This window comes from Peromyscus leucopus, chromosome 13 (assembly GCF_004664715.2).
Source record: "Peromyscus leucopus breed LL Stock chromosome 13, UCI_PerLeu_2.1, whole genome shotgun sequence".
NCBI lineage: Eukaryota > Metazoa > Chordata > Mammalia > Rodentia > Cricetidae > Peromyscus > Peromyscus leucopus.
In genome coordinates, this window is record NC_051074.1 from 6,693,345 (window position 1) to 6,705,423 (window position 12,079).

Here is a 12,079-nt window from a genome sequence, read left to right on the forward strand (position 1 = left end):
TAATCTGATGTTATTGTAGGAAAGTGTATTTCTAATAAATTCCACTTGATCTGGGTGAATCAATTCAGGCGGTACATAATTGAGTCTGTTAGCAAGGACTTTAGCAAGAATTTTGCAATCAGCGTTAATTAAGAAGATGGGACAATAATTTGTGCATAATTCCGGATCTTTTCCTGGCTTGTGAATCAAAGTAATAAGAGCAATGCTCAGGCTGGTGGTGGGATAGTGTCATTAGGTTCTGATTTATAAGTACTTAGAAAGGTTTAATTTCATTTTGCTGCGAGCAGGGTCTCCCAGCCCCCACATGCTCTGACCGGGTGAGCAGCAGAGTTGGTAGGGAACATGGCTGTTTCCCTTCCCTGCCATGGATCCCCTCCTGCTTCTGATGTCTGCTCTTACTCTATAGAGGAGCATCTCATGTATTTGCCCTTCCTTCTTTCCTCCCTCCCTCCCTCCCTCCCTTCCTTCCTTTCTTCCTTCTGTTTTTCCATCTTTTGCTGAAATGTTCAGAACTAGGGACTCTGAACTATTAATATTGCAGGAATGTGTGAATGCACATGCATGCGTGGTTGCTGGTGGGTTATGGCCCTGGGGCACCAGCTCAGTTGGTTGTAACATCTCCCATGGGAAAGTGCCTTCATGAACCTTCTTGCACAGTGTCTTCAGGTGGGCAGGGAGCATGAACATCCTGGCTGCAGGCGGGAGGACCTAGGCGCCACTCTTTTTTTTTTAATTAATTAATTTTTAAAAATTTATTTTGCGGGTTGGGAATTTAGCTCAGTGGTAGAGCTCTTCTTGCCTCGCAAGCGCAAGGCCCTGGGTTCGATCCTTAGCTAAAAAAAAAAAATTTTGTTTTGAATCATGACCCCAGCTTCCCCTCCACCCCTCTTCCCATTCCCTCCTCTACCTTCCTCTGCCTCCCCTCCCCAATCCACCCCTTCTCCAACTCTGTTCAGAAAGGAGCAGGCCTCCCATGGGTGCCAACAAAGCATGGTGTATCAAGTTGAGGTAGGACTAAGCTCCTCCCCTTATGTTAAGGCTGGGCAAGGCAACCCAGCATTAGGAATAGGTTCCCAAAAGCCAGCCAAAGCATTAGGGACAGGCCCTGCTCTCACTGCCAAGAGGCCCACAAGTAAGCAGAGGACCTAGGCATGCAGGCTCTCTAGCTGTCTGTGAGCTCCCATAAGCAGGCCAGTTGCTTCTGTGGGTTCCCTTGTAATGACTCTGACCTCCTCCCCGCCACCGGCTCATACAATCCTTCCTCTCTCTCTTCAACAGGATTCCCTGGGCTTGGCCCAGAGCTTGGCTGTGGGTCTCTGCATCTGTTTCCATCAGTTATTGGAGGAAGGCTCTCCGATGACAGTTAGGGTAGTTACCAATCTGATCCCAGGAGATGGGCAGTTCAAGCTACCTATTCACTATTGCTGGGAGTCTTAGCTGCAGTCATCCTTGTAGATTCGAGGAAGTTTCCCTTGCACCAGGTTTCTACCCAACCTAGAAATGCCCTCCCCCCATCAAGTCACCTCTTTTATTACTCTCCTCCTCCATCCACCCCTCAACCTCATTCCCCATATTCCCATCCCCACCTGCCCCCAGCTACCTAGGAGATCTCTTCTATTTCCCCTTCCCAGGGAAATCCATGTGCGCACCTTTGGGCCCTCCTTATTACCTAGCCTCTCTGGGGCTGTGGATTGTAGCCTGGTCATCTTTTACTTTACAGCTAATATCCACTTATGAGTGAATACATATGTTTGTCTTTCTGGGTCTGGGTTACCTCACTCTGGATGATTCTTTCTAGTCCCATCCATTTGCCTGCAAATTTCCTGATGTTTTTTTAACACATGCTCCTCTCCACTCTTACCTGGTTCTTGATTATTAAGTGAACACAGTGAGCTTTGGTGTCCTTCCAAGTGCAGCCCCAGGGTGAACTCTAGGTATCATGAGGTACCAAGGGGAGCATTGGGTACACAGTAGCTGGGAGAACTCAGCTGGGTCCTTAACACCTCTGAGCCTCATCTGAGCCATTTTCTTCCTCAAAGTGGGAAGGTAACACCTTTTGAAAGCAGCAGGTCAGTGTGGCATCGCTGATTCCTCTCTCTCTGGGGTGGTTTGAAACAAAATGGCCTCCAATGGGAGTGGCACTATTAGGAGGTGTGGCCTTGTTGAATTATATGTGGTCTTTTTTTAAAAATGATTTTTTTGCTGTGGGATGGTCTGTATGTCAAATGTGTTGCTCTGATTGGTCAATAAATAAAACACTGATTGGCCAGTAGCCAGGCAGGAAGTATAGGTGGGATTAACAGAGAGGAGAATGGAGAGAACAGGAAGGTGGAGGAAGACACTGCCAGCCGCCGCCATGATAAGCAGCATGTGAAGATGCCGGTAAGCCATGAGCCATGTGGCAAGGTATAGCTTTATAGAAATGGATTAATTTAAGATATAAGAACAGTTAGCAAGAAGCCTGCCACGGCCATACAGTTTGTAAGCAATATAAGTCTCTGTGTTTACCTGGTTGGGTCTGAGTGGCTGTGGGATTGGCAGGTGACAGAGATTTGTCCTGACTGTGGGCCAGGCAGAAAAACTCTAGCTACAATTTTTATTTATTCTTTTTTAAAAATTTTATGTGCATCAATGTTTTGCCTGCATATATGTCTGTGTAAGGATGTAGTTGTGAGCTGCCATGTAGGTGCTGGGAATTGAACTTGGGTGCTCTGGAAGAGCAACCAGTGCTCTTAACTGTTGAGCCATCTCTCCAGCCTTAGATGTGGTCTTAATTGGTGGAACTGTGTCACTGTGGAGGCAGGCTTGAGGTCTCATAATGCTCAAGCCACACCAAGAGATAGACCACTTCCTGTTGCCTGTACAAGATATGGAACTCCTGGCTACCTCTCCAGCACCATGTCTGCCTGCATGCCGCCATATCCCACCCAGTGATAATTGACTAAACCTCTGAACAGTAAGGCACCCCAATTAAATGTTCTCCTTTATGAGAGTTGCCACAGTCATGGTGTCTCTTTACAGCAATAGAAACCCTGACTAGGACACTCTGCCCCTATGGGAGCCTGACGGCAGGTCTGGTCCACTCTGCTGAGGTACTTGCTCCCCTTTCCCTTGTAGCCTGGCTTTGGCTCATTCTGTGCACACGAATGTGCAACCTGGTTTCCTACCGGCCATTTAGACCATACCACCACAGACAAAAATCAGTGGAACCTTCTGCTAAAGGCAGGCGCTGGTCTGCATAGACCTCAGTGGGAAGAACTACTCAGGGAGGCAGGGTGGCTGGGAACAGGTGATGCTAATCTCCTTCATGGACACAAGTTCTTCTCAGAACCCTAGCTAGCCCAGTTTGCAAAGAGCGTCGGAGTTGACACAAACTGGGAAATTAAGCTGCAGAGGACTGGGCTGACACATTACCAGCGGCAGAGTGAGAGTCGAGGCACTTCATTGAGACCTTTGCCTTGCCCACGGCACCACCAGTCTGACCCTGGTCACCATGTCTTCTTTGTGGCAGGGGCCACATGTGCCCTCTCAACTCAAACGTCCCATATGGTGCCCCTCTCCGTATGTAAGGAAGTATGACATGGTGGCACGGTGCATAAGGCTAAGTGTCATGGCACCTTCAGCGTACAGCCTTGGGTAAGAAGTCCCATTCACATCTGGTCCCCATTTTCACATGTGTGCACGTCTGTTGCATGTTCGTGTGTACTCATCCCACCTATGGATGCTACTGGGGAGACCTCTTAATAAAAGCCCAATTAGTCTTTCGTTAGCTTTCCCCTGAATGATTAAATACCATTGCCCTAAACACAGCATAACACATCCATTCCTCCATTTCCATCAGGAATTCAAGTAGCATCTTGACTTGTATATGACGTACCCTCAGCAGAATCACAGAATGCTGATACCCTTAATAATAGCAATTAGTAATCAGTTGTTTCTTAAGTATGTGATTATGGCAGTTACTAAATTGTACAGTTGATGCATTTGAGGGGCTAGGTGGGTCTTTCCACCCTCCTCTCAGCTACCCTTTCCCTGTCTCTGTACTCCAGCAGGTATGGGAAAGGAGCCAGAAGAAATGATGCGCTTGTCATGAACAATCAATACTTCAGCTTTGGCTTGAAGTAGAGGGAAATATTTCTCTGCAGAAGCACACTGTTAATAGGGTCTGCATCCATCCAGTGTAATGTCAACAGGGGGCTTGACTAGTGCATGCCAGCACTGTACCCCATGACTGAGCTTCTCTTCAAGACTGAGACCCTGTACAAGGCACTGGGCACAAAGTGTGAGGCCAAGGAGCAGTGTGTGAGTTTGGAATATCTGGTGGCATTAAAAAAAATAGCCCAGGGAGACAGCTCAGTGAGTAGTGTGCTTGCTACCTACTCTTAAGGATCTGAGTTCAGATCCCGAGCAGCCACATTAAAAGCCAGGCACGGTGGGTGGCACAGGTCTGGAATCTCAACACCTGGAGGTGGAAACAGGATGATCCAGGCTTCTGTGAGCAACATTAATTAAACTCAATAGGATGCACACACACACACACACACACACACACACACACACACACACACACACTCTACAAGGACAACCTGATTGGGAAAAGGAATGGGATCAGCAGGAACATGAGGGAGTCAAGAGAAGGTAGTAGGTGGGAATATGATCCAAATACATGTATGCAATGTCATAGTGAAACCCAGTATTATATATAATAAATGCATGATTATATATATAATATATAATAAGTACATGACAAATAATATAAAAGAAACCTCTTCTCTTCTGTTTAGAATGATTTTGCCCATGACACTTGGCTTTCGCTTTCCTCATGCGGTAGGTATTCCCCACTCTGCCCCTCCTCAGCTCCTTCCCTGCGTGTTCCCTGTAGAAGTAACCGTCTTATTAAATAAGAAACACAGAGCCAATGCAAAGAAGAAAGCCAAGAGAGCAGAGCTAAGAGCCTTTACCCTTCACTGCTGCAGCTATCCTCTTCAGCCAAGAGACCTACTTCCTGTGTGTTTGTGTTTATACAGACTTTCTGTTCTGCCTTCTCATTGGTTGTAAACCCAACCACATGATCGCCTCGTCACTGCCTGTCTGTACAGACCTCCAGGTCTTCTATGGTTGGTACTGAGATTAAAGGCATGTGTCTCCATGCTGGCTGTATCCTTGAACACATAGAGATCTGCCTAGCTCTGCCTCCCAAGAGCTGGGATTAAAGGTGTGCACCACCACTGCCCAGCTTTTGCTATGGCTCTAATAGCTCTGACCCCCGGGGAACTTTATTTATTAACATACAAATCACATTTCAGTACAAATAAAATATCACCATAGTTCCCAGTCTTCTACATTCCTGACTTCTGTACAGTGTCTATGTGAGCTTGAGTCTTCATTCCCTGTCCAGGCTGCAGTCACATATGCCGCAGTGACCCTTTCCAGGAATCCCGAAGACCTCCCGTACATTCCAGTCCCAGTAAGTCTTGTGAGAACGAAGGGACACAACCTGTGACCTAAGGCAGTGGGTCCCAAAGGATAGCTAAAAGTTAGCAATTTCATGGGTCAAAGTTCATATAAGAAAAAAGCATGCCAACTTCACCTCGGGACCACCGCGAGCCTTTGGGATGCCAGTGTCTCTGAGGGCAGTGCAGAAAGCAGGTCCAAGTTCAGCCCGTCCAGGAGCTCCTCTGTGAAGCTCAAGGAACTCCCAAGGAAAGGCCGCTCTCGTGCCCTACAAAGCGCTCAGAGACACTGGCCAGACAGACACAGCACCAATGTTGGCTCACACAGTGTGTGGTGTCAGCCCACCTTCCCCTCGTGCTTAAGAGAAGTCTGTATCAAAGTCCGTAACCCACGGACTCGTGGTAGAGGATTGTGACTTCCCTGACATATTTTGTCTGTTTCCAGAATTCTGCAGAGTAACTGGATGGGAAAGACTTTACCACATCATCAGCGACATGGGAAGAAGTGACGCTCTGAAGAGAGAAAGGACCCCAGTATACAAATCTTAACCATTCAGGACACGTTAGCAAGAGATGTGCAGAGAGCACTCTTGCTCTGGCCAGGGTCCCCGCTGGTGGCAGGTGGCACTCATGACTGCAGGCTGTGAGGAAGGCAGCAGGTTAAGGGAAGCCCCTGAGGTGGTGGGAGCTACAGGCAGGAGCTGGCCATGTGCAGGAAGACCTTTGTGGATTGAAACAGTGACCTGGCCCTTCTCTTTCTAGCACATTCTACACTACTGCCCTGAACAGGAGTCCAGAGGTCAAGGAGGAGGTGAGGCAGTTCATGATGCTCGGCCTCAGGGCAGAGTGCAGAGTGGGTCAGGAGGGAAGTACTTTATTTCTAATCCCATCGCCATCTGTGAAGACAAGACCTCCTCCTTTCAGTTCTCCAGCCTGGCTCCTGGACAGATGTGCTGAGTTGAAGGTCGAGGCTGATGGCCTGAGGACCTCAGAGGAGAGGAATAAGAAGTGCCTCTCTGAAAGGAGCTTAAATATCACATACCATAAGGAACGTTTGTCTAGGGAAGATACTTCAGTCACAGGGCATGGGATGGATCCCTCTCAGAGGTTTCAACCATGGACTTCACTCCTCATCCATTCTGAGTTGTTCCCCAGCAGCAATGCCCCATGCATGCTCCTCATGCTAGTGCATATATGTACTTAGGTATGCATGAATGTGTCATGTCATGTGTGCTCATAGATGCACATACATCGGGAGGTCTGACCAGGGGATGGACCTGAGGGCTCAGAACCAGCACCACCAGGATAATTAGACTATCTAGAAAACAGTTGACGATGACCAGAGGTCATCTACAGGCTAGGATCAACTTTGCAGCAACTGTGGCCAGGAGGTCATGTCAGGTAACAATGACCAGAGGATTCAAGGGTATGGGAGACATTGGCCATGGATCCACACAAACATGGAACACAAAGAGGAGAACTACAAGGCCATGTCTGGTGAGAAAAGGAAGGATAATCGAGGGCTGGGGAGTTGGCTCAATGGGAAAATGCTTGCCAGGCAATCATGAGGACCCAAGTTCAGTTCCTAGAATCCAGGTAGAGATGCTGGGGGTGGCAGTACATGCTTGTAATCCCACAGCTGGGTTGGCCGAGATGGGTGGATCCCTGGGCTCTCTGGCCTGCCAGCCTAATATAATGGTGGATTCCAGGCCAGGGAGAGACCCTGTTTCAAAAACCAAGATGGGTGGAGCCTGAGAAACAATACCTGAGGTTGATCTCTGTGTTCCCCAGGCACACACACATATATATATACACACACAGGCAAGTCACTTTCCCAACACACACATCCTGCTAATTACATCTGTACCCCCATCCACATATGCACCTATGTAAACACACACACACACACACACACACACACACACACACACGCAGGAAGGGCCTACCAGGCAGTGAAGAATTGTCAGCACATCCTCATTAAACTGGCAATTTCAACACAAATTTTCAAAACCAACAATGCTTGTGCTCTTGAGGCCAGGGCAAAACATGTTTCCTTACTTCCTTTTGGATTTTGGAAATACATCCCAGGAAAATTTTATATTTTTGTATCTGCCACATGGTTCCCAAGAACTTATCTAATGATATGCCCTATATAAGAATGAAAGCATATAGATGGTACCAAAGACTTTGATTACAGCATTATTTATAAGAACAGTAGTATAAAGGCATTCGGTTTAAGGATTTTGTGGTTAATTTCCACATGTAATGAATTTATTTTATTTTTGATTATGCATGCATGTGCACAGTTAAAAAATTAAATTAATAAGTGTGTGTGTGTGTGTGTGTGTGTGTGTGTGTGTGTGTGTGTGTGTATGCACATTTGTTTGTGCATGTGAGTGCAGTGCCTGCAGAGGCCAGAAGAGGATGCCAGATTTCCTGGAGCTGGAGTTCTAGGCAGTTGTGAGCTGCCTGACTTGGATACTGGGAACCCCACTTGGGTCCTCTGCATGAGCAGCAGTATATGCTCTTAACTACGGGGCCATCTCTTCTGCCCCTAGTGTCAATCTTTTGGATATGAAAAAAGACCATCAAATGGCCCCTGTGATGCAGGAGTAGGTCTTCGAAATTTGCACCGTAAGTGGATAGAGGAGGAGAAAGATGGATGTGAGCACAGCTCGTCCTGGGCCAGAGCAGAAGCTCAGCTCTTCTCTTGATTATTTTGTGTGATGTTGAACTTGATGCTGAGGTAACACACACATGTCCTCAGCATGTGTGATAGGCAAGTGTGTAAGCCTATGTTGAAGACGAAGTCACCTGTGCTGAATCCTAAGAACACTACAAAAAATGCAGCCAAAACTGGGGGAGAGAGGACTTTATGCCAGAACAAAGGCTACCAAAACCTTACACAGAAAGTGTCTCTGTAGGCATATATGTCTGTCCAGTGGCTGCCTGTCCAACCTAAACAGATGTGGCCCTGGAGACCTGTGTATTCTGCAGTTTTGGGGATGGAGCCCAGAGTCCTGGGCATGTTGGCCAAGCCCTCTGTCACTCAAAGACACCTGCAGCCTCACCCTTGTTACTGACCTTTGCAGCAATATCTTACGTTGTTCTTGCTTCCTAGGGCAGTTTGAATGAACACGGCTCTCACAGGCTCACAGGGAGTGGTGTTATTAGGAGGTGTGGCCTTGTCGGAGTAGGTGTGGGGTTTGGGGAGCAAGTGTGTCACTAGGGAGGGCTTTGAGGTTTCAGATGCTCTAGCCAGGCCCAGTGTCACTTCCTCTTCCTGCTGCCTGAGGATCCAGATGTAAAACTCTCAGCTCCTTCTCCAGCACCACGTCTGCCTGCCATGCTTCCTGCCATGACAATAATGGACTGAACCTCTGAACTGTAAGCCAGCCCCAATTAGATGTTTTCCTTTATAAGACTTGCTGTGGCCATGGTGTCTCTTCACAGCAGTAGAAACCCTTATTAAATAATACCGTTTAACAGTTTCCCCTTGATATGCATTCTTGAACACACCCACAAATTACTGCCCATCACAGTGTCTACCTGCCAACGCAGTTACTGTCCTGGAGAGTCTCTCCATTTGTTATTTAGTTAACAAACAGCTATCCAAGAAGTGGATGTCAAGGATGTATCACCACCTGTCTGAAACCTTGCCTTCTCTCCCCAGGGAAGACCCCAGCATGCATTAGTAATTGGCCTGTGGCCTTGTGTGGCTGTTACCTAGCAGGGCTCCCGTGGGCAGCTGAGCTGAGGGCTCCTTCATCCAGTCGTCATTCGCCAGCTCTATCACGGCGTCCACGGGCTCCACCTCAGTGCAGATCAGTTCCTGCACAGTGTCCTTGTCCCCAGTGGCCAGGGCAGACTTTAATCTCCTCACTAAATCTGAACTGAGGGGATAATCTGGTGGTGAGTCCCAACTGGACATTGTGGCGTCCCTGTGCGCAGGAACCAGCCTTCTTCTCTTCTTCTAAAGCATGTCCAAAGTTAGCCTGTCCTCAGAGGAGCAGAGGTGGCTATAAATAGAACCAGGGCTGGGTTACGATCAGCAGGGGACAGAGTGGTGGGGGAGCCCAAGCTGCTGTTACCTCCATTGCAGGGCCGAGGAGGTCTCTTCTCAGGGCCACTGTGCAGGCTTCTAGAGAGATGGGCATAGGCAGTTCAGTGTGTTTGGAGAAATAGAAAGGCCCTTTAGAGGGAAACTCTGGAAGTGACATTGTTTGAGAAGGTTGGGTCAGTTATCTTTCTTATTGTGGTAACCAAATTCCTGGCAGGAAGCAACTTAAAGTGTGTGTGTGCTGGGGTGTGGCTCACAGTTGGAGGGGCCACCGTCCGTCCGGGAAGTACAATACAGTATAGCGGGGGTGGGGGGGTGGGGTGTGGTGACAGGAGAGTCAGGCGGCTGCTCACACGTCACTTCCACGGCCATGAAGCCTTGAGCAGACAGGAAGGGGGATGGTGCCAAAAGACCTCCAGGCCGGCCCCTGTGACTCACTTCCTCTAGTGAGACTCCGCCTCCTAAAGGCTCCACAATCTTCCAAAACGGAGCCACCAACTGTGGACCAAGTGTCAGAACACACGAGCCTTGGGGGACATTTTACCTTGAAACCACGCCACAGGGTTTTACTATGTCGCTTAAGCTGAACTTGAACCTGCCAGCCTCCTGCCTCAGCCTCTGGAGTGCAGGGATGACAGGGATGCGCCTTAAGGCCAGCTTAGAGGTACTGTTGGCTGTTTGCTTTCTCAACACAGGCCACAGAAACATCTCCCTGACCTGGTCTTGGGTCTTCTGTTGTATTGAGAGGGGGCACATGCTGATCTTCTGTATTATATATTTACAGATCGATTTAAAGACATCATGTAGTCCAGGATGGCCTCGGACTTATTAGTACAGCCTTAAACTCCCAATCCTGCTGTCTCCTCCTCCTGAGAGCTGGGATAATAGTCTGTGTGCTACCCGATCCAGCTGTATGTGGGGCTGGGGATGGAACCCTGGTCTTCCTGCATGCTAGGCAAGTGCTCCATCCCCAGTCCTGGCATTAGGGTCTTGAGTTTGTGCTCCCACAGGCAGGTGGTTTTCTGTGTGGCTGGGGAGTGGCCACAGGGACCAGTGACTAGGTGTGTGTGTGTGTGCAGAAACACAGTGACATTGTGCTAGGCTGCTATCAAACCCCAAATCAGAAGGGAGGCGAGGGCCCAGCACTCGTTAGGCAGATAATAGGATGACAATGTCTCAAAATACGGCCCTCGCCGATCTTAATTACCCAGCGATCTGCTGGGTGGTTAATCAGCGGCACATACACTATGCTAATGATCCTGGCTAATTTTGTTATAATGTAATCCTTTATCAAGCCCGTGATGTATAAATTAGGAATTGAAATGTAACTAACACAAATTATATTTAAGGCAACATGCATTTCTTTATTTCAGTATGAAAATTTCTCATCTTGGCTTCTTGCTTTGATGGACTTTCCCTTGTCCCTAATGCACCCCCCCAAAATAGGAGAAAGGAAGACAGTACCCCTAAGTTCCCCCACCCCCACTTACTTCTTAGAAGCCGTGGATCTCACTTTCTCCTTCAGTGGTTGTCTTTTGAAAGGCTCACAACATATAAGGCAGTCATGGCAGGTGGATCTCGGCTTCCTCTAAGCGGGGGAAGCTTCCTTGTTCTCTTTTAACTTTTAAACCATCACTGGTGTGGAGGAAAGACCCACATTTGAGGAAACTGCTTCCCCCCCCCCTCTTTTTATGTGTGTGGTGTTTGCATACCTCTGCATGTATGTCCACATGTGTTGTGGGTGTGCATGCATGTGTGCATTTGTGGGGGCCCGAGGTCAACGTCAGGTGTCTTTATTTGTTTTATGGTTCTACCATATTTACTCAAGCAGGGTCTTTCTCTGGTCCCAGAGTCCACTGATTCATCTGGCCTGGCTGACCAGCAAACCTTGTGTCTGTTACCCCCAGTGCTGGGGTTGTAAGTGCTCTTCGCCACGGCCAGCTTTTAGATGGATGCTAGAGAATTCAGGTCCTCAAGTTCGTGTGGCAGGCACTACATTGGCTGAGCCATCTCCCCAGACCTTGGTCTGCCTGCATTTATGATGGAATTTAGCCAATTCTGGGAGGTCCAAAGGACTATGGCAAAAGGTGTCCCTATATAGCTCAGGCTGGTTGAAACTCTATCTTCCTGCCTCGGCCTCCCCAGTGTCAGGGTTATAGGTGTAAACCATCATGCCCAGCTCAAGGTAGGACTTTTGGAAAGTGATTAAGTTAAAAGCCATGAGAGTGCAGGCCCCATGATTGAGTCTGGGTGGTTTTGTAAGAGAAGAGAGAGAGACACACACAGTGCTCCATGTTTCTTGTCACACAAGAGACTATCTCGGGAATCTACCAGCAAAAAGGCCATCACTAGATAAGACCTTTGACTTTGTACCTCTAGAACCTTGAGACATAGAGAAACTTTCTACTTTATAAAGTCACCTGCTTCAGGTATTTTGTTATAGCAACAAAGAAGGATTTAATTGATCTTTTTAGTGGCTTCCCTAACTGAGAGCTAGGGGAGCCAGGAACTTTACAATCTGGCTGAAAAATCTCTGATTTTTTCTAGCTGTGTCTCTCACACCTTT

At 48.0% G+C, this 12,079-nt stretch overlaps 1 protein-coding gene across 2 annotated transcripts in view; it reads right to left on the reverse strand.

The window, feature by feature from the left end:
• Positions 1-9,471, reverse strand: part of Asb18 (ankyrin repeat and SOCS box containing 18) — a 59,780-nt gene extending 50,309 nt beyond the window's left edge. Inside the window, exon 1 of one of the 2 annotated variants that reach the window (XM_028880382.2) lies at positions 9,180-9,471. In XM_028880382.2, the coding sequence (XP_028736215.1) occupies positions 9,180-9,384 (205 nt within the window). In that variant the 5' untranslated portion in view covers positions 9,385-9,471. The remainder of the gene's footprint in view (positions 1-9,179) is intronic. The other variant, XM_028880383.2, reaches the window with a different exon arrangement.
• Between the last annotated feature and the right edge of the window lie 2,608 nt (positions 9,472-12,079).